Source organism: Ricinus communis, chromosome 5 (genome assembly GCF_019578655.1).
Source record: "Ricinus communis isolate WT05 ecotype wild-type chromosome 5, ASM1957865v1, whole genome shotgun sequence".
In the NCBI taxonomy this organism is placed as follows: Eukaryota; Viridiplantae; Streptophyta; class Magnoliopsida; order Malpighiales; family Euphorbiaceae; genus Ricinus; species Ricinus communis.
In genome coordinates this window covers 10,004,366-10,027,023 of record NC_063260.1, presented here as the reverse complement: position 1 = coordinate 10,027,023, position 22,658 = coordinate 10,004,366, and the positions used below count along the sequence as shown (strand labels likewise).

Genomic DNA, 22,658 nt, shown 5'->3' with positions numbered 1-22,658 from the left:
TACATTGCATAGTAGGTCAATCAACTATAGTAATGAATCATTTGAAGTGTCACGAACCGATCTGTAGGCCCGTGACCGGCACTAAGGAATGGGTAGACGTAAGGCCACCAAATCCCGTAGTAAGCCTGACCACTCATTAACTTAATTAAATCTCATCTAACATCACTGATGTCACAATTTATCTTAGCCATTAAATTCTACATATTTAATTCGGTGTAGAATTAGGCAAGACCCTAAACTATATGAAATTACAACTGATAAGTCTATTATTTCTACTGCGGAGAATCTAAAATTTTACAAGTCAAACACACCAAATCAAATACATCACCCGATGATAAAGGAGTCGGGTTGCAAGATAAGAGCCGCGGGAAGACTAACAATCACAGATTTAAAAAACAGTAAAATTGAGACTGTCAGTCCAAGAGTGAGTTAAAATCATATATCCAAAAACAGTTGCAAATACTTCAATAACATACTTATTTAATTTGAAATAAATATTAAGTCATGCAAGGATAAACGTGTCATGCCATGCTTAAATAAAAATAACTTTCACCTACTACGGGACGGAGTACCTCAGCAGAATCCTAATCCCAATACTAAACATCTCGACTCTCTCTCATTCTAACAGAACTGGCGCCCAGAGAGTAAAACTTGACTAGGGCCCTTAAATCCAGTTCAGTCACTTAATTATCACTAACACCCTTAGCCTTTCGACTCTCTTACTCCAATAAGACTAGCACCCAGAGAGCGAAGCTCGACCAGGATCCTTAACTCTAGTCTGGTCACTTAGGTTTCCAAATAAGCCGGCACCCAGAGAGCAATGCTCGACCATGGACCTTTACTCTGGCACACTTACTCTACTCAGCCCAGAGAGCAATGCTCAACCATGGTAATTCCTAATTTACATTTTTAAAAATTTATAACCCCTTTATTTTCTGTCTCTGATTCATACCAGTGCACTCATCAAATACCATATTCTACAACCATCCCATCCCGAGTCAACACGAAACAAATAAAATCATAATGCAGAAAATGAAATCTATATAAATAACGATTAAAATAACTAATTAAAATATTAAATCATGTAATCAGAATTATTTCATAAAATCTCAGCATAACACATGTAAACAAACATATGACTTTAACTCGCAGCTTTGACGACCTCTTCACTCTGCTCTCATGCCTCGGATGGAGCGAGCCGAACTGACGGATTATCTAATCACGAAAAATAATTAATCAATAATGTTGAAACATTTGCCAATTAACCCTAGGTCTAGATTCCTAGGACTGACTATCTAAAAATCTAGACTGGAGTGAATTCTACCAAAAATTCGGCAAAATCTCCCCTAAAATACAGACATTTATCCCCATAAAATGGGTCCAGGACCTGCCAAAAAACACTTCAAATATTCAACAATTTATTTTAATGGGAGTCGGGTCCCCAAGACTTCATTATTTTTTCATTCTAGAGAATGAAATATATTCCTAAACAGTTAAAATTTACTTAAAAATGAAATATGTTAGCTATTATGCTTTGTTTTTCTTCCGTTCAATGAACTTCTTTTTTGCTTCTTTCAAACTTCATTCTTGTAGATGTTGAAAATTGACATGAGAATGGTGGAGCAATATTTTGCTCTAAGCACTTTTAATTCATCAAACTGCAAATAACACATTATCAATGAAAAGAATATTAATATTTGTAATAGTTGTAGTAATTATAAGAATTAATGTTCACATTGAAAATTTACATTACTTGTCAGTTTTGCATTCCAGTTTGGAAGATCTCCTTTAAATGTTTCCATGTGCCTCAAGTAATACATGCCACAATCAACTTGGTTTTTGGTTGATTGCCATGGAAATTTCAAGAAATGCCGTGAGAAGTTCCTCACCCTTTCACCTATTTTTGGATCCTTTTTCTCCATGTAATTTTGAAATGTTGTATGCTGAAAATACAATAGCCAGTATAGGTTATGAACATTTTAATTATAATTTATAAATATCTTGATTATAGGTTATGAATATTTAAACTAATAAGTAATGAATATTACATTGTTTTTGGGCAATGTCCATACTTTTCAAAGTATAAAACTTTCTTTGGGAGGCTCTTGCCGTCTATATATTACACTTTATATTTTATGAAGTTGAAGCACATGAGGAAGTAATGATTTTCACGAAAAACAACAAAGAATACTTATAAAATTAGGTATATGTAAGTAAAGGATCTATAATAAATTAAGCTATAATTTTTTAAAAGGAATTTATACAATTACTTATAAGTTCGCCGCCTCTCAAGGTATTTTCTGGTAAATAGCTCAGTTCTGAATCAATTGTTTCATTAAAGTTTTTTTTATGTTCATATCTTATTAAATTTTTGAGCATGTATTCTGTTAAATTCTCCAATTATAGTTGAGAAAATTAAAATACAACAGTTCAGTAGATAAATATTTTAAATTAATGAATATTTTGGTTATTGATGTACTCACATATGGTTGTGTTGAGAAGAAGAGTTTTCTAGACGTGCTTGGAATGCTTTTCTCAACCATGTTCATTCTTACACTCTATATATCTAGAATGTTTACTAAGACTTGTTCATCTCCACACAAGCTCTTGAAATCTTTACGGAAATCTAGCTATTTTGAAATATGAACATATATTCACTATATATAAAATAAATAATTAGTTAGATTATGTGATATTCTATATATAACTTAAAAATTTAAATACTTAAATATTAATCTTAATTTTGATCAGTTTCCATAAATGCATATTCTGATATTAAGCTCTCTCTTACTATGACTTCTATCAATTTTTGATTATATCTTGTCTAAAAGGGAGACCTCAACTTGAATGGAATGCGCTTGTATTTCCTTACTGGTCTCATTCTTTTGTTTACATCTTCCATTTCCGACTTTAACTCTTAATCTATTCTAGATTATATATAGATGAACATCAATAAAAAAAGTTATAAATATTTTATACAGAATTAATGAATATTTTATTAAATAACAATGAACATTAAACATAGAGTTAATGAACGTTTAAAATTTATGTAGAACATTCATGACAAAGGGGATGAACATTACAAAAATGATTAATAAATATTCATGACAGAGTAAATGAATATTACAAAGATGGTTAATGAATAACTTTCTAAAAGTTAATGATCATAGTCATCAATTATTTTTTCATCTTCAGCAAATTATTTTCCAACAGTTGGTATTTGTGGTTCATTATCTCTTGCTTATGGTAGATCTTGTGCTGGTTCTGAAGATTATGAAACATCAGAAAATGCTGCATTATTGAACATTTCAACATCTTCTTCATTCAGTTGATTATCTCTACTCTCTTCATCTGGCGTAATCTTCAATGAAAATGTAGGTTGGTCAGCAACTTTTGTCTGTTTCAAAATTGCATTTTCAAGCTCTGCTACTGCTTTAAGAAATTCTAGATCACTGAATAAATCATTATCTTGATCTTGATTTCTTGAAGCAGTTGATTTTTCTTTTTGGTAGCTTGTCAAGTTGTTGTACATTTCTGAAACAGAATTGAAAGTCTTATTGAGAATGTCATTTTCTGGTTCTATCCTTCTTGCTTCTGTCATAGCTTCTCCAAACTTTACTACTGCACTTCTCATTGTTTTCAATGCAGTAGCAACTTTGTTCATAGAAAATCTTTGGATAAAATTTTGGTTAATAAATATTTATTCTATAATACATGAACACTTAAATCTAGGTAATGAACATTTACCTTTTTGATATTATCTGCAATTTCTGTTGATTTTTGACCAATGTTATCATCAACAACAACATTATCTTCTATCTTTTCTTGTTCTGATGATTTTTTCAAGGCTCTTACAACCTTTTCTTTTTCAAAAGAGCCTTCTTTTATTTCATTTTTCACTCTTTTTAAATTAGTTTTTTTTATCTCAATTCAATAGTACTGAGAATTTTCTATCAACATCTCTTCCTTTGAATTCTACTTTACCTAAATAAGATAGCTGTTTATTGAAAGAATAATACAGAGAAAATACATTATTATACTAATGAGCATTTAACATATTTGTAATGGACATTAAGCAGATATGATATTAACATTTTTTTGATAGATAAATGAACATGAAAGACAGTGTGTACGCACATTTCAGACGTTAATGAACATTTATGCAGGTGTTAATAAAAATTTAAACATTATAAATATAAATATCATCACAGCACAACAAAAGATAAGCTAATAAATATTTTGTTGATAGATAAATGACTATAAAATATATTGTATAGAAGATGTTAATAAACATTTATGGAGGTGTTAATGAACATTCAAACATTATAAATATAAATATTATCACAACCCACAACAAAAGATAAGCTATTGAACAATATCATTTAAACTATTGAACATTTTAACTTTTGAGAATGAATAATATTAAAATTTTTTTTTTTACGAGTAAGAAAGTAATAGGTCCACAAAAGAAAGATGTTGGGTTCTTCTTTCAATATTCTACAGAATGCACCAGACTGTTGATGGTATAACGATATCAATTAATCTATTTTATTTTATGTATTTCAATGAGAGAGTACAAGATCTTGAAGTTGCATTGCCTGCTTTGGAACCCTTTTATCATAGAAGGGACAATGAAAACAACGAAGTCTCATTTGAATTCATCTCCATAATCTCTTATGTTTATTATTTCTTTTGGCATTTTACTTTGTGACAAGAGCTCTGGCTGTCACATTCCATCTTAATCTCCAATTTTCTAGCAGTTGATTGTAATTTTTCACTTTTTACTGTCTTGCTTGCTTCAAGAACTGTTATATTTTCATGAGAAAGATTCATTGTAGACGCAACATCTTCTTCATTCAATGCAAACTCACCTTTTTGCAATTCTATTACGCATCTGTAATGGTTGAAATTTTCGATGAGAAATTCAATTAGTTTCGCATCACATTCTGATAGTTTTATGTCCAACAAATTTTCAAACCCAATCTGTTGAACAACCTCCTTTTATTTTGTGGATAGTCTCTCAATCAAATTCTTGTAATAAAATCTGGTTTGGTATACTCTTTTCCATATTTTTTGCTTTTCACCAACAACAACAGCATCCATGCTTCTATTTTTATTTGAAAAATTACTCTCTTGCTATTTATATTGTTCTTCTCTTTGTGGAGTTGTAGGATTACGTTTACTCATATATTTTAAAAGCGGTTCATTCCATGTGGCACTAGTTTCAGTTGGAGCAACTTTCTTTTGCTTTTTTTGTAGGTGGTGTATTCTCTTCTTCTCTAGCTTTTTTTTTTTTTGATTTAAGGGTATGCTCTGTTTGCATTTTATTTGTCATGATCTATATTAAAATAAAAATCATAATGCTAAAATGTTATACTGTAATATTCATTATGCATAATATAAATGTTCATTTTACATTTTACAGTACGATGAATGTTCATTACATAAATGTACAATGTTCATACAATAATAATAGTAATGTTCATTTAAAATCCATAAAATGTTCAAAGAAATTAGTATAATCTTTTTCATTTCCAGAGATAATAATGCAAACCGCATGAATGATTACATTCATATATAAATGAACATTAGTGATTTAGTAATGTCCATACTAAATATCAATAATGTTCATTATAAATACGTAAAATGTTCAACGAAAATAATATAAATTTACATACAGATACAATTTTTCTCCTAATCATTTTTAGATTCATACTCAAAGACTCTAATTCAAAGTTTCATCTTTATAATCTCCTATATCATTTCAGGAGATGATTATCCAAACAACATGAATGAATATAAAAATGTAAAATGATCATAATTATTAGTTTTCTAAATCATATAATAAAAATCCAAACAACATATTCAAATGAACATTAGTGATTCAAGAGAAGCATTAATTATTGTAATAGAAAACTTTAAAAATATAAAACTTACCTTATATCTGTTATTTAATAGACTTCTCTAAGTGTTGAATTTTGTTGAACAGAAGAACTTTTGATCTGAGAGAGGATTACATAATACTATTTGAGTTAGAAATTTGAATCAATTGCTATTAGTAGAGAGGAAATATGCACTGATGAAATAAATGAGTGATGTTTGAGGAGATCGTAGTTTCAATTACAAAAGTATATTCTTTTTTTTAAAAAAAAAAATTAAAATTAAATATTTACATTTTAGGATAGTAAAAACTCATTGATATAAAACATGTGAGACATGCTGATTTTTTTTGGCTAAAAGTGTGGGACTTTCTGTTTTTATGCTTTATGTTTAAAAAACGCAACAAGATGTTATATTTTTCAATTAAATAAAACAAGCATTTTGAAACTCTTGTTTCCACACGTGTTTATAGACATGGACAAAAATTCATATTAAAACAATTGCCAAAAAAAGGTGCACAAAGAATGACCTGAGGTTCTAGTGTGTAGCATAGAGAAGAAGTTATATGCAGAAAGAATTTCTCTCTCAAGCTTGAACTTTTGCATTTTCTTTTTAGTTGCATGGATTTATTTTTCATGATTAAGCTTTTGCATTCATCTTTTAGCTCAGACATTTGTCATATTATCTTGTTATTAAGATTTATGCGGGACAAAAACTGTAAAAAATTCATCTAAGTATTTGAAGATTTTCAAGTTGGAATCTTTTAACTCTTACTAGTTTTTTACTCACTTGCCATGTACATCAATATTAATAATTGGACTCATTATTATTTATATAATAAAAAATAAAATAATTATTAAATTTGAAATAAAATAATTATTAAATTTAAAATAAAAATAATTATTTTTAATACAATATTTAAAATAAAATATTCATTTAAATTTTAATTTATTTTTATAATATAGATTTATGAGTTTACAGTTCGAATCCAATTGTAATTTGTGTCTAACTCTTATTCTAATCCACCTACTAATATATTTGAAGTTTTAATCAAATTATGAAATTTAAATAAAAAATATAAATATAAATACTTATATTATATTAAAATAACAATTAATGCTTGCAATTTTTTTGTCTTTTTTATTTTTTAATAATAATGTTAAGTGGTTAATTTAAATATAGAAACTAGAGTGATATTAATTTCTTGTAAGAATAATTCTAAATTAATTGGTCTAAATATACATCGTAACTAGGATGAATATATATATATACATTTTTATATGCTTTTAGAATTTTAGAATTAATTGGTCCAAACACACTTTTTTCTTTTAGTTTTGTCTTCTATAATTTCTTAATAAATCATTAATTATTTTTATTTAGAATTAATTATTATATCCGCAAAGAGTAAGAGTAAACAAATTTTAAATTTTAATTTTAATGTACGCATGTATCTTAAATCATTAATTATTAAATGGTGTCAAATTCTTTTCTAAACTTTAATATTTATTCTAATTTAATAATTTATTACAATTTTCTTGTTTATAATATTTTAGAATATTATCTTTATACAAATTTTATCCTTATATTATTATTATTTATTATTTTTCATAGTAAATTATATTTAATTAATAAAAGATCAAATAGTTCTATTTCAATAATACTAATTATAAAGTTCTCACGATAAATTTAATTGTTCTTCTCCTATTATATTTTTATATATATTATTGATATATCTTAGAAAAATATTATATCAAATTTGTAATTTTGTGATGTAGCATTTTTTCCTAATACAATCATTATTTTACCAAATGAATACACTATTTCTCATCCATTTGCCTAGGGTCTTATATATATATATATATATATATATATATAAGTTTAAGTCCAAATGATATTCGTGATGTGAACCGGTCTTGGGCATATGACCATAAGATGCGAGAGAGTGATGGCCTATCAGGCCAACGCGCAATTCAGGTGAACGGTGTCAACTTCAGGTCAAATTATACATAATCATTAGGATTGTGGGCCTAGAACCATTTTGCCGGTAGAGGCCATGACTAATAATACCCAATAGCCACTTATGCTAAGAAATTAGACCTATTTAATAGTACAATTAATAACATATATTATTGATTTGGGATAAGTAAAAAAAGAAACCCCCCCTGGCTTTTATTGTTTTATGTGTTTTTTTTTCTGAGATGAAAAAATATATATAGTTATACATTGTGATAAGAAAATATTTTTTCTCTAAAAAACGCTATTTATAAGGATTTCATCACTTTAACTCTGATCGACTATTATTATCATGTTGTATGCACTTGATAAAATGAGTTTGGAATTTAAAAATTTATAATTTTATTATTTAACTGTTAAATGACGGTTTAAAAAGTCATTAATCCAATGAGATAATTTTAATGGTCAAATAATAACATTTTGAATTATTAAGCTCTAAATCAGTATTATTAAACATAAAAAAATATAATAATGATGCCTGATTAGAGTGAAGATGACCAAGTCCCTACGAATCGATACTTTTTAATAGTACAATTTTTTTTCCATAACTTTTAACCATATTTTTTTTATTTGAAAAATATCTACATATTAAAAATTGTCAAACAGGAAAGCCACGAAATAATCATTTATACTTATTCCTATTGATTTTTAGCAGTAATTTACCATTTATATAATTTTTCTTTTTGTCGTCATCGATAAATTAGGTACCACTATAATTGTGTTACTAAGATATTCAAAATTTTACAAAATTATTTAGACATGTTAGCAGTGTATGGATAGATAATAAGTTTCTTTATTATGATATCCAATTTGTATCCTTATCATTTCCGAACAAATTTTGTTATCATGCGGACATTGTATTATATCACTACACCATATTTCAATTCAAGATTTACAAGCTGAAGTACAAATATTATCTCTTTTTCTTTTTCTTCTTGAAGGTTACTCATACAAATTATTTACTTTGTTCCTTTCTATAACCTTATTTATATGAAGATTCCCAAGTGAAAACTTAAATCAATTTTATTAGAGATGTTGATTATCACTTTTAATTGACTAATGTTAACACAATTTTTATAAGAGAAATTTCTTTTATAATATAATGTTAAAGCATTTCTGAAGAAAATATATGGAACGAGTTCCTCAATTATTCAGTAAAGCAATAAAGTATCTATAAACGAGATTCAACATTGATACAACACCAACTATTTGGTTTTATATATACTATATATTATCTAATATTTACTGCTAGTTTAATTAATCTATAATGTGTCAGAAATGACTTTTTACGAGTAATAAAATATTATTTTAAAAATTTTAACGCAGCTGCATGCTCAATATTTAAACTCAAAACTTTTAAAGAGTATATTCAAAAGTCAAAAAAAATTATTAGCTAGCTTCAAAACGTGAAAAAGAACTCAATACATACGTAACATATATAACTTTTTGATATATGTCATGCCGTGACTGAAGCAATTAGTAGTATCACAATAACTCATTTTATATATTTTATTTTCTGGACTTTTAATTAGATATGAGAATTTGGTAAGGAAAATGCAGGAGGAATCCATCATATGTAATCTAATTTGTCTTTTGGGATATCCAAAAACCATTTTTCAATACGTACCAGATTCTTGTTGTTTTCTTTCTTTTTTCACTTTTTTTTTTTCCACTAACAATACATTATAAAACCAAGTCTCTATGTCCTCCCATGAGTGAAATGTATATACATAGCCTTTTCTCATTAACAAGCAAATTGAGATTTTTTAGATAGTGATAGTTTTGAGAGAGAGAGAGAGAGAGAGAGAGAGAGAGAGAGAAAGAAGAGATAACTTATGCATGGCTTCATCATCAAATGCAAGAAGTCAATTTGATCTAGCATTGGGTCTGAAACTATCCTATGTCCCTAAAAGCATACCCAATTTGATAAAAGACTTATCAAGAGATGAAAGTAGTGATGAGGTCAAGATTTTGATATTGAATGATTACCTTCTCAAGTTTAGAGAAGAACTTATATTTGCGGCTGTTTTCAACCAAGAACTCCCTCACTGCAGGCTCCTTCTATTGGATGGTTGCTCCTTTTCTTTCTTTTTCTTTTTTTTTTTAAAATTTTTCTTTTAAGATTTTACTTGGTATATACTATTAACATCCAATTTTATTGTTTATTGTTTATTGTTTTAATAAATGTAGCAATTGAGTTATTGAAAGAGGAAATCAGGAGAATAAAGAAAGGTATGGGGCTTGATGTAGCTGATAAACCAGGAGATATTAATATTTTAGCAACAAGGAAGAATATGAGCTTCGAAGGGAAATACAGCATAGACTTGAATAACCCTTATACTGATAATCAGCACCAATGGAGTAACCCTACTGATCATCATCATCAGCATGACAAGATGCAAGATGGTACAACCCTAATCACAAACCAGGTCATAATAAACTTCAATTAATTAACAAAGTTATTTTATAGATTTTTTTTTCTTTCGCACGATTGATATAATAATCTCTGTAGAATATGACAGGCTGCTAGTTTATCACTTGCTCCTTCTCCAAGGGAAAAACAAGATGGCATGGACCTGAAATTGAGAGTAAATGATAGGAAACTGATGAAGTATAAGCTGAAGCCATTAACACAGCCGATTTGCAGAAACAACAGGAGATCATGGACACCAGAGCGTCATGCTAGGTTTGTGGTGGTTCTTCATATGCTAGGAGGACCTGAAGGTAATTAGATCTTAATGTACAAATTAATTAACCATTAAATTTTCTAATGAAGGGTTTCAATTTGAGACAAGAATGATAAAGACTTGTTTCATGGATACCTCTTTTTGGCCTTTAGATTCTCCTAACTGATTTTGGGATTATTTAACCAATTTATGTTTGGTTGTATTGTGTTCATTTTGGAGCAGTGGCAACACCAAAGCAAATAAGAGATCAAATGCAGGTTGAAGGACTGACAACCAATCAAGTGAAAAGCCATCTGCAGGTAAAATATTTTTTCATAAATTAATACAAAACTATTATGAAAATCATTAGATTTTAATTCCCATAAAAAATATGATGATTATTTACTATGATTTTGTTTTCTTTTAAAATTTTTGTTTTGGTTGACATGTAAAGTTTATTAGTTGAAGGTTAAAATCTTAAACAACAAGATGATTAAATTTTAATAGTCCAATTAAAAAAGTTTTAAAATTACCTAAATACATGTACATGAGATAGTAATGGTCTCTTCTAACTTAATTAAAATCTTAAAATTAAACATTGACTATGACATATGCAGTTGTATTAGAACTCTTAAAATAATACTTTACCTTAAAGTTTTAATTTGTCCCGAATGATATCAAATATAAGAAAAAAGGACGTTAATTAATTAGCTCTAAATTTGATCTCATTTAGAGTTTGAACTTGAAATATTTATATCTCTCTAGAGAAATACTTCTCTACCACATATGTTAAATCTCTCATGGGTTTGATGTTAAGTATCTTTTAATTAATGATACAGAAATATAGGCTGAATTGGAGGAAGATTCCTGATACAGTTGTTCATGGAAAAGCAAAATTATACTGTAGTGATCTTCTGGGGTCAAGTGGAGAAGCAAGCACCGCCATGGATGATATAGATTGAAAGCCTTGAGCTTAGCTATATATTGCCAATGCATTTAGCAAATGGAGAAAAGGTTTACTTTATTTTTTTCCTTATTATATAGTTTTTGTTTCAGATGAGAGCTACATAATAAATAATTATTTCCCTTTTCTTTTCTTTTTTTCATAAACGAATTCTCTGTATGAAATCTGAACTTGTTGGAATCTCCTAACAGGGATCTCACCTGTTCACTGCTCAGATGATCACTACGATTTCATAAGACATAAGCTGTCTAATAGTTCAAAGAATTTTAAAAGAAAAAGAGAAAAGAAAAGTTGTTTGAATTATGTCCTCTTGTATGCAGTTTCTTAGCATGCATGTAATTGTATATTAGTTCCTCTTGCATGTGATATAAGTTGATGGTCATAAATTAAGCAGCAACAATAATTGGTGCTTTAATTTCTTTCTTGGTGAAGCATTTAGATCTTTGATTTTCATGGATTATTCATGGGTGATTAATTTAGTTATGCTCTAGCCTCTACTTAGTATATATTCTTGAGAAATTTTGAGCCACAATTGAGTAATCTAATTGCTTTTTAAGACTTTTAACATCTAAAATTTGAAGCTATCACTTTGTACTTTTTTTTTTAATAAAAATGTTTTCGTGATTATTGTAAATAAATTATTTTTGACTCTTTTTATATGCGATTACAACCATCGAAATGTTAGAGATAAAATATCTCAATTAATGTGTATTAAATATAAAAATAAATATAAAAATGCGATTGACGAACTTCTTAAAAAAAAAAAATGCGGATAATAAAGAAATCTACATTATTATCGTTTTTTAGATGAGTTGATACAATTTTGCTAAATTTTAAAAACTGTTAAAGTTATAAATTAAAATAAATTAATAAAAAATAAATTAAATGCTAAAGACACTGTAATAGATGACTAAAGAATTTATCAATGAAAATAAAAGTAAGCAGCTTATAAAAATTGAGATAATGTACTAGCCTTACTTTGGCTTAGGACGCTATACTCAATATATTAATTAATCAAAATAAAATAATCATAAGCGAAAAGCTTAATCTGAGCTAAAATTAATTAAAACTGAATTAAGGAATTGAATTAAGCTAGAAACAGTAAGCTAAACGACATATTACACAAAATAGAAAACTGAAGATTTCAGAGCTAAAAGATTTAAAAACAATAAATTGTAAAATCGAAAGCAAATAAGTGTTTGAGAATTGAAAATTGAAAGCTTAAACATACTGAAAAATTATACACTAAGAATTACTATTTGTAAGATAAATATACTGAGGATAGATAAAAGACTCTGAGTCTGATTTTATTTGCTGATTGATTGGCTTCAAAGGGTCTTCTCTATTTATAGACACCCATATATTTTTTAGATTTACTTATATATACTTAATAAATTCCATCATGTTGCATGTATGTGTGCTTGACATTTTATACATATAAAATAGGTTATAACTTCTATATTCTACATTCTACTCTCTCATTTTTCTTAACTTCTCTTGCTTTTCGCTTTACAAAATATGTTTCAACAACCACATACCATTCTCACTTCTTTCTCTCCACTTCCTTCCCACTTTACAACAACATGTTCAAATATTTTACTAATTGCTCTTTCAGATCCTTGCGCCCTCACTTATCATATATTAATATTTTTTTTAACTAACTCCTAGCCGTGGGCTAAGGAATGAATACGGGTCAGGAACGGGAGGGATCTATAAGGTAAGTAAGTTTAAAATAACAATTGCAAATGCTAGTCAATTGTCAAGCATCAGTTCACATAATTTGTTATTTGTAAATTTTCAAGTAGATTAGGTGTTGTTTCTGCTAAATAATGTTGTTCCTTATGCCGCATTCCTTACTTAGGTGTTTAATAAACGATTTGAACTTTGATATTGAATCCTTTGTTGCTGTAAAAACATGTCTTCCATGTGGATAATTTGCTTAAAGATACCGAAGTTGATTTCGCATGTGATTTCGTCTTTAAAATATATTCAACACCATATCTAGGTTCACTAGCTTGGTTACTAATATTTAACTGATTCTGTAGTACACATGGGTTTATTATCCACTTAAAGAATTTTAGCCATTAGATTAAACAACTTACTACCTGATAACTCGGTAGCATTTTCTTTTATTCTTAAAACTTATAACTTGTTGAAATGACTTTTTATTATAATATATTAATTTTATGAAATTTTATCTCATTTATACTATTTTTATACTATTATTTCCACACTTTTTTTATTTTAACTCCATTAAATTTCAAAAAAATCATTAGAAAACTATATATTTTCTCTCCTTTTTTTTTCTTTCTTAATTTCCTGCTCACTTCCTCTAAACCCTTTGATTTAGAAAATTCCCCAACATAGCATTCCCATTCAAACCCGATAGCAGAAATCTAATTGTATTAACAAATTTATCAACCAATAAAGTATCAGTCGTAACATCAAGGCTTCAACTACAACTGTTTTCATCAGTGTTTAGAGGCGACGAGTAGCGGAGATGTTGTTGTCGTGGTTGCAGCGAGAGGAGGTGACTCGTAGGATGGAAGATGAGGCATATTTGAGTCCAGAAAAGGCAGGGAGGGAAGGTTTGGACTTGCGTCGTGATGTTTACCTCCAATAGCATGTCAATTTTCAAACCTTTCGATTTTTTAGTTTTATTTTATTAAATTTTTTAATTTTTCTTCTATTTTATTGATCTCTTGTATTTTTATTTTTACTTTTATTAAAAACTTAATAGTTCTTAATGAAAGTAAAAATAAAAATATAAGAACTCAATAAAATAAATAAAAATTTCAACACAAACACAATTTGCTAACTAAGCTACACAAGTTGAATCGTATAATCCGTTTAATAAATTAAATTTTAAATAGAAAATTAATTTTTAAATTTTTAAATATAAAATCCCTCAAATTTGAATTATTATTTTGAAATATAATTAAATTTTTATAAATGATAAAATCACTAATATAAATATATGAAAAGAGAAATTAAATGTGTTTATTCATATTGCATATTAATTGTTAACTTATTAATCCATTTAAATAAATATATTTATTTCTATCACTTGCAGATTAAACAGATCAGCCCGTTTAAATATTTTTTTTGTCATAAATGGATTAATCCAAACTTATTTAGCCTAATTCCGAATTCATTTAACTCTGTATTATGTTATGTTTTTTAATCTAGTTTGTGTCAACATTTGCTAGCTTCTAGTAACTACTAGAACAACAATTCTTGAGTCACAACTCATGAATTGCTAAAAGTCGATTTTAAGCCTTTTTTTTATTTTAATAAAAAATCATGAATTTTATGTATTAAAAAAGTAAAGATATAACTTGATTCATGTTAAGATTAAAAATAAATATAATCAAAAAATATATACAAATTTTATTTAAGTAATAATATATATATATATTCAATCATTATTAATAATGTTAATTTAATTTATCTACACAATCAGTGCATTCTATTCAGACTATTTTAAATTATAAATTGACTTTTTATTTTTTTATATAAGAATATTAAGTCCTATTGAGAGTATTATCATAAAATCTACAAAGAAAATGAGGAGTTATAAAAAAAAAAAGAATTGAAAGAATTCTAGAAGTCAAAGGATAAAGAAAACAACAAATTAATTGTTTTGATGCACGGGGTCCTAAACTAATTTTGTAAAAGATTAAGATTGATTGGTCATTCCAATTTAACATTTTCTTAAAAATTGAGTCAAATCAAATTAATAATGACAAAAGAGAAATGATTAAATGTGCCAGTGCATTCATTCATATACTGATGGTTCTGGAGGTCATTTCATGACTATGTTTTTCTCATAAGAATTAATGAAGCAACCGTGTTGTTCTTTTCCTTAAAAAGTCTTCAAAATACAAATGAAAACCATCATATGCTGATTCAAAATGGTCCAAAAGTGATTAACCTGTGTGCTGTAGACTAGATACAGTCTTTTCTATGTGCTAGCTATTGCCTGTCTGTTTTTTGTCATAATTACTCTAATTAACCTTAATAAACACATATCTCTATTATTAAAAAAGAGAATGAGAAAAATTTCCTGTGAGTTTGAAAGAACATCTGTCAATGTTAGTTCAATGGGGAATCCAAACAAACCAGTAATTTGCTGAAAGGAGAATCTGACATTCTGCTTTTCCTTTATGAAAACACAAGAATGGAACCTTGAAAAAGCCCTATAGGAGCCGAAATATTTTTAGGCCTTTACACATGAACATACAGAAACGTGGCTGAATATTCGTGTACGAATTAGTTGGCTCTTCCCTTTACAATTACCTAACTTTAGACTCTTTTCCATTAAGAAATTTGATTGTGTGATAGCACGTGCATGCATGCACACTCTTTCTACGAAAATATCCTTCAAATACTTACCCTAAAAAACAAAAAAGAGAAAACTCACAATTTTTAGCATATTTACAATATATATATTATTTTTGGCCATCTCTTATATGGTACACCTAAGTTGTACATACTCGTACCACATCAAGAGTTTCCTCGAGAATCCCCGTGTAAGCTGCTATTTCCATCACATAAATAACTCTGCAGGTCCACTCTATATAAGTCAGGTAACTGTCAACCACTGTCCATGAGTTCCAATTTTCTCAGGCACAAAGGAAAGGACTTTGAAAAGAGGCAAAAAAAACAAAAGAAAGAAAAAGAAAGAATGGGTTCTACTTTTCTAGACCTGAGTTTGAGTCTTAAACCATCTTATGTCCCAAAAACCATAGCCAACTTCTTGAAAGATCTATCCAAGATTGATAATCTCTCAGATAGGTTAATGTTGTTGAATGACTATCTTCAAAGGCATCAAGAGGAATTGTCTAAGGTTGAGGCTTTTAGACACCAATTTCCGCAATGCATGTTGCTCCTATTGAATGGTTAGCGTTAAATTGTTCTAGCTAATTCTTACACAATTTCTTGATCTTTTTCTTTTGCTAAAAACCTAATCTTTCACTTTGTATTCTTAACTATTATTGCTATTTGATTATATAATTTGACTACAGCCATTGAAACATTGAAGAGGGAGATCATGAACATAAGAAATGATGCAAGATTTGAGTACAGAGAAGGGCCTCTAATGGACTTTTTCTCAATAAAGAGGAAAAAGTACGAGAATATGGAAAGGACAAACTCTGACATAGAAGAAAAGAAGGCCTTTATGGGCATTTCTTCTAAGCTTTATGAGCGCAATCATGGGGACAAGAAACAAAATGTAACATTACAGGTACAACCTTAAGCACCCAAGAAAAGAGAAAAAAAAGATTTGGTCCACTTATCAGTTCTTTTTTATTTTCTATTTCTGAAATACTGACAACGTTTGCAAATTGGTGTTAGTCATGGAACTTTAGAGAAGGATCAAATGCGATTTCTGCAGCGAACATGTTTTCAACCATCAACAACCGGACAAGTTCAAAAAGATGCGACCATCAGGAACTTGCAAAATCTTCCGATATTGGCAGCATGAGCCTCATGTTCAATGATCAACCACTGAATATTCAATCCAAGCCAATGCCAGTGCCTATAGTGAAAAGCTGCAGAAGATCTTGGACACCAAAACTGCATGCTAAGTTTGTGCAGGCCATAGAGTATCTTGGAGGTGTTGAGGGTTAGTGTTATTGCATAACTAGCTTGGTTAATATGATAAATTCTTACTTAGACTGGGTTTCCTATACCATTCATACATAAATTGAATTAAAACATGTAATATTATTTATTAAATATAATATTATTTATTAACTGATTTATTTATTACCATTAAATTAAAAATTTCTCATAAAAATCAAGGATTTTAACATTCTAATTGGCCTTTTCATTTGTGCTTTTTTTTTTAACTAGTGGCTACACCAAAGCAGATAAAAGAAGCAATGAAGGTTGAAGGGCTCACAAATGACCAAGTAAAGAGCCATTTACAGGTAATGAAAGAATTTAATTTAATTTGAACATTTTGATAAACATTATCCTTATGAAATTTCTTATTTTTCTTTTCTTAAATATAATTGATTTCAGAAGTATCGGCTTAATAGCAGAAGAGCACCAGCGGACAGCATTAGAGACCCCAGTTTTCCTTCAGTTTGCTTGGAAAAGTTTCAGGACCCTTGTTCTTGGACATCCGAATTTTATCATAATCAAATCAAACATTGGACCAGGGATCCACAGGAGTTGTTTAGTCTTGATAGTAATAAGTAGCAACTTAAACTGAAGATACTGTAAGGCTTAATTTGGCAAACTTTTTTTAAATCGGTTTCTTTTTTTCTCCAAAAAAGTTTCGAAGCTGTACTTTTAAAAATCATGGTTTGAGAAAAATTAAGAGTTTCAAATTCTCCTTAGTTATCATGATTTTGAAAAGTCAAAACAATTTCAAGAAAATAAACAAATAATTAAAAGCTGATTCCCAAAAAAAGAAAAACTGTGCCGAAGTGGCCCTAAGTTAAAACTTCATGCAATGTTTTAAGCATTGATGAGTTGATATGGTATTTAACTATAGTTAAGCAGTCATTGCCAAGTGCATTGTGCAAGTTAGTGTAACAAATTCTAGTTTAATTTATTAAAAACTCTTATTAAGGTGCATCTCATTTATAGCTAAACCTGCTATCTGATATATAATTGTGAGTAATCAATATCTATTTAGTTAAAGGAATCATAAAAAATAGAAATTAAGATGCAAAAGTTAGACTTTTATTCTAATATGTGATAATCTCGGATAAATTATATTGATAGTCCCTAACCATTGCTCATTGTATCATCAAATACCTTAATACTGTGTTTGGTTGAAATGAATTTTATAAAACTTTGTAGATTTCATTTGCAATTCTACAGTTGATGTATTTAGTTGAAATGAAAATTCATTGGAATTCTAGCTTATTAATTCTATGGAATTGGATATAATTAAAGTAAATTCTGATAAAATTGGTAGAAATTATAAATGAATTCTACTTTTATAACCCTATAATTTTTATTAGACTAAAATATCCTTGTTAACATTTTTCTCCCTAGAATTGATTTTAGTAGGATTTCTATCTTCATACTGTTTTATGGACTAAGCCCTAATTTTCATATCAAACAAACGGCTATTGATCATCAGCTTGTGGTATACTTCCTTACTATCTCTATTCGTATTTCTAGCTTCATAATGTTTCTTCTATTGAGCTCTAATTTCCATATCTTCAATTTTTTATTGGCTCTAATTTCTATATCTTCAATTTTTTATTGGCTCAACAAATAAAGGGCTATTGCTCATCAGCTTGTGATATACTTCGTTATTATCTCTATTCAATCGATTTTCTTTTATTTTGCTTTTTGTGTTTGATTATTGACTATATTATTTTATAATTTGTTTATGTTATTCAATTTTTGTTATTTAATCGATCCTTATTCGTGTTTATGTTATTCAATCTAATAGCATCATATGCATTTTTTCTCACTACTATATTTGTGTATGTATGTTTGATCATACATTAATTTGGTATTTATCTAAAAATTTTGATATGAATTCATGCGCATTCACCATTTTCTGCAACATCGCAATCATATCAACTTAACTAAACGAGTTAAGGTATGACGAATTAGAGGCAGGATACTACATTGTTAGGAAGAGATAGAAACTTACAGCTGCATTTTCTATGTCAGTGCCGCTGATTTTAGCCGCACACCCATAGACTATTTTTTAAAAACTATTAACTTCTTTGCATTCTTGCTCCAAGTACCAACTTCACCTTCTCTATTTCTAGTTATAAAATATGTGAAAAGAAAAGGATTAGACGAATCTTGTTTTGACACTTTTTTTGCTGCTAAATTTCTTGATTCTTACTGTTTCTGCTTTGAGCTCTGATGGGTTGGCTTTATTATCACTCATGAGGCGTTGGACATCTGTGCCTTCTTCTATAACCTCAAGCTGGAATGGTTTTGATTCAACCCCCTTGTTCATGGGTAGGAATAATATGTAATAGTAGTACCCATAATATTATTCATTTAAATCTTACTGGCTACGCTATTTCTGGTCGATTAGGACAAGAAATTGCACATTTGGCAAAATTTATAGATTCTTGATTTAAGTGATAATAGTTTCTCTAGTGTGATTTCATCACAACTTAGTAATTGTACTCTTCTTGAAAGTTTAGATCTTTCTCAAAATTTCCTTACTGGAGAAATAACCGTACAGCTTAAAGAACCTGCGAGTTTAAAGAAGTTGAGTCTTTATAGTAATATTCTGACATGACACAGCTCAAGAATCTGGAAAGCATCATCCTGTATGACAACCAATACTTTAGAGTCATACCTCAAGGTTTAGGAGTTAACAGCAGCTTGCAGATACTTGAGCTAATGAATAATCAATTTACTGGTCAAGTTCCCCCAAACCTTTGCTATCGGAAGCATTTAGAAGTACTGAATTTGGGTCAAAACCATTTGCAAGGTAGCATACCATCTGATGTAGGAAATTGCCCAACACTCTAGGTTGGTTGGTCATATTCCTTTTGAACTTCGTGGTTTGGCCAGCCTAATGAGTCTAGATATTTCTAGCAATAATTTAACAGGAAGTTTAGTAATAAATTCCTTTCTTTCTTTCTTTTTGTGACCAACTAAGGCACTAAGGCTTTCTTTTCCAGATAATTTTTATTAAGAAATAAGTTATTTTATTTTATTTTATTACATATACTTCATAGGTACTGTATCATTTGTTATTACTTTTAGCTTAATACTGAATATTATTTGGTACGGGACAAAAAATTTCATTTCTTAGAGGTCGCTCATCAACTATTTAAAAAAGATCGAGCAAATAGAGGTGGTGCTAAAACTGCAAAGAAAAAATATTATAGGTGGCGATAGATCAGAATATACGTAATGATGATTTTGATGAGATGCAAATGAATGATGAGGAGCTTTTAGAGCAACTATATCCTTCAGCTTAATTCATCCTAGAGTCACCAACTCATAACAGTTTTTCATCAGTTTCTCAACAATCAAAATTACCTTCTAAAGGAGGAGGTAAAAAAAGAAGAATCACATCTGATGTTATTACTAATGAGTTTATGGAGGTCACTTCTTCAATGAAAGAGATTGCACGTGCAATCATAACTAGCAATCAACGCATATATACTATAAGTGAAAGTATAATTAGAGTTGGAAAAATTATGACTAGCCAAGTGGGAGGTAATGGATGCTCTTGACTTTTTAAAGGATAATGAGTATTTAGTTAAGAGATTTTTTTGCGTGTGACAACGACGTTAAGCTTGCTTGGTTGAAGAAGAAAATGGAAGTGAATACTTGATATTAATCACATTGGGTGTGAATTTTTCTTTTTGCTAAATGAGTTATAAGAATTTTAGTATTATGTTAAGACTTTTTTTACTAAATGAGCTGTAAGACTTTTAATACTTTGTTATTAAAAAACTGATTACTTTCATGATAATTATTATTTGCATGATAAGAGCAAGTTGTAATATTAATAATTAATAATTTAAAATTTATGTTGGTAGACATTTAATTTAGCTTTATAATTATTAATTTGGCAAAATAATATTGAAGAGTCCAACAGTATTAAGCCCATCAGAACTTTTTAAAAATATTGGTAGAATTAGAAAAAATATTTATGAAGAATGAAAATTAACTAAAAAAAAAATATATTTATGAAGAATGAAATTAAACTTTAAAAAAAATTAAGAAATATATATAGGTGAACTCTAAAATAATCACTTTTTTGTCAATGTAAGATGAATAAGGATATTGTTGACTAAATAAAATAATAAATTGAATTACAGAACTGTTCCAAACACAAAATTAATTTCATTTGAATGAATTCTGCACTTTCTATTTAATGTACCAAATATAAGAATTTATTTGTAAATGGAATGAATTCTTTAATAGATTTCAACCAAACACAATATAAATTTCAATTTGTAACACAAAATCCTTTCAACTACAATTAAGTTAACAGTAAATTCTATTTGAATCGTTAATGAAATGCTAATATAGCAACTGACATATTATAACAAAAAAAGACAAGCCATAAAATGTTTGCCACATCACCAAATCCACTTAAGCTCCTATTTCTTTATAAGCATCTCTTTCATTGAGACTTCACCACCATATTCTCTTGTCTAACTCTAACTCTAGAAACTTACTTCCTATTTTCTCTCTTCGTCAATGGCAAACACCGGCGAAGAACAACAATTTGGAATTGTGTCTTAGCCCTATATATGGAGTTCCTCACGTTGACTGCCAAATTGAATGCTCGTGTGGAGTTACAATAAGAATGTGCGTTTCATAGTCGGAGAGAAATCCATACAAAAGGTATCTCAAATATGCTAATAATAGCTGCCAGTTTTTTATTGGTTTGGTAAAAGATTCAATAACCACATCTACAATTTACTTTGATCATTAAAGAGAGAGGAAAAAGAATTGAGTTGGCAGGTCTTCCAAATGAGTTTGATGGCTGGAAGAACTAGTGTAGTTGATTTTTCGGTTATGGAAAGTGAGATGCAATTGTTGAAGGAAAAACATCAAGAAGATGGAAGAAAATGAGAAGGAAGTGAAGGCACTTGAGCAAAACAAGGAGCTACTACAAATCATTTTGGTTGTAGTTAGACCGGTTCAACTTTTAGGCCAGACCAAATTCGAGCTGAGCTTAGTCGGGCTTGAAGTTTTCAACCCTAAGCCTAAACCGGGTCCAATCCAGTTATATGGGCCTAAATTGTTTATCAAGATTAACCTGTCATAAAAAATATCATTCCCAAGCCTATTAAAAAAATAATGGGACTTTTACGAGTTCGAACTTGAGCAAGTCTAAAGTAAAAAAAAAAAAAAACCAAGCTCGAAACTTTTCAGACGGGCTAGGATAGGCCGAGCATGTATCCAAATCTATAAACATGTCTAATCATAAAAATTGATACAAATAGTTGGTTTTGTAAGGGGTCTTGGGGTTTGTAAGACCGAAGTCCTCAAATTTAGATACATAATTGTCCCTGGTAATGAGTATTTTTTAAATTTTTTATTATTAATAGCTAATTGTGTACTATAAATTGTGCCTCAATTTATGATTAAATTGAAAATTTTGAGAACACATGAGTAACTTTAATTGGCTGAAACAATATTATAATTATACAATTGATACAATA

The 22,658-nt window shown here is 28.7% G+C and overlaps 2 protein-coding genes across 2 annotated transcripts; both read left to right on the top strand.

Moving 5' to 3' along the window:
- Nucleotides 1-9,369: 9,369 nt before the first annotated feature.
- Nucleotides 9,370-11,656, top strand: LOC8277283 (transcription factor HHO5-like). The gene is made up of 5 exons (XM_015723428.2): nt 9,370-9,964; nt 10,084-10,322; nt 10,416-10,617; nt 10,803-10,879; nt 11,399-11,656. The coding sequence occupies exons 1-5, from the start codon at nt 9,733-9,735 to the stop codon at nt 11,519-11,521; spliced, it is 873 nt and encodes a 290-aa protein (XP_015578914.2). The 5' UTR covers nt 9,370-9,732; the 3' UTR covers nt 11,522-11,656.
- Nucleotides 11,657-15,795: 4,139 nt separating this feature from the next.
- Nucleotides 15,796-18,109, top strand: LOC107261785 (transcription factor HHO5-like). The gene is made up of 5 exons (XM_015723429.2): nt 15,796-16,424; nt 16,551-16,771; nt 16,882-17,152; nt 17,383-17,459; nt 17,554-18,109. Exons 1-5 carry the CDS (start codon nt 16,133-16,135, stop codon nt 17,731-17,733), a joined length of 1,041 nt encoding a protein of 346 aa, XP_015578915.2. The 5' UTR covers nt 15,796-16,132; the 3' UTR covers nt 17,734-18,109.
- Nucleotides 18,110-22,658: the final 4,549 nt, after the last annotated feature.

What these genes read in the sequence shown, in the direction of transcription:
- LOC8277283 (XM_015723428.2), top strand. Translation starts at nt 9,733, where the DNA reads ATGGCTTCATCATCAAATGCAAGAAGTCAATTTGATCTAGCATTGGGT. An exon ending in CAACCCTAATCACAAACCAG is followed by an intron (nt 10,323 to 10,415) that starts GTCATAATAAAC and finishes AGAATATGACAG; the next exon opens with GCTGCTAGTTTATCACTTGC. An exon ending in AAGTGAAAAGCCATCTGCAG is followed by an intron (nt 10,880 to 11,398) that starts GTAAAATATTTT and finishes TTAATGATACAG; the next exon opens with AAATATAGGCTGAATTGGAG.
- LOC107261785 (XM_015723429.2), top strand. Translation starts at nt 16,133, where the DNA reads ATGAGTTCCAATTTTCTCAGGCACAAAGGAAAGGACTTTGAAAAGAGG. An exon ending in AACAAAATGTAACATTACAG is followed by an intron (nt 16,772 to 16,881) that starts GTACAACCTTAA and finishes AATTGGTGTTAG; the next exon opens with TCATGGAACTTTAGAGAAGG. An exon ending in GTATCTTGGAGGTGTTGAGG is followed by an intron (nt 17,153 to 17,382) that starts GTTAGTGTTATT and finishes TTTTTTAACTAG; the next exon opens with TGGCTACACCAAAGCAGATA.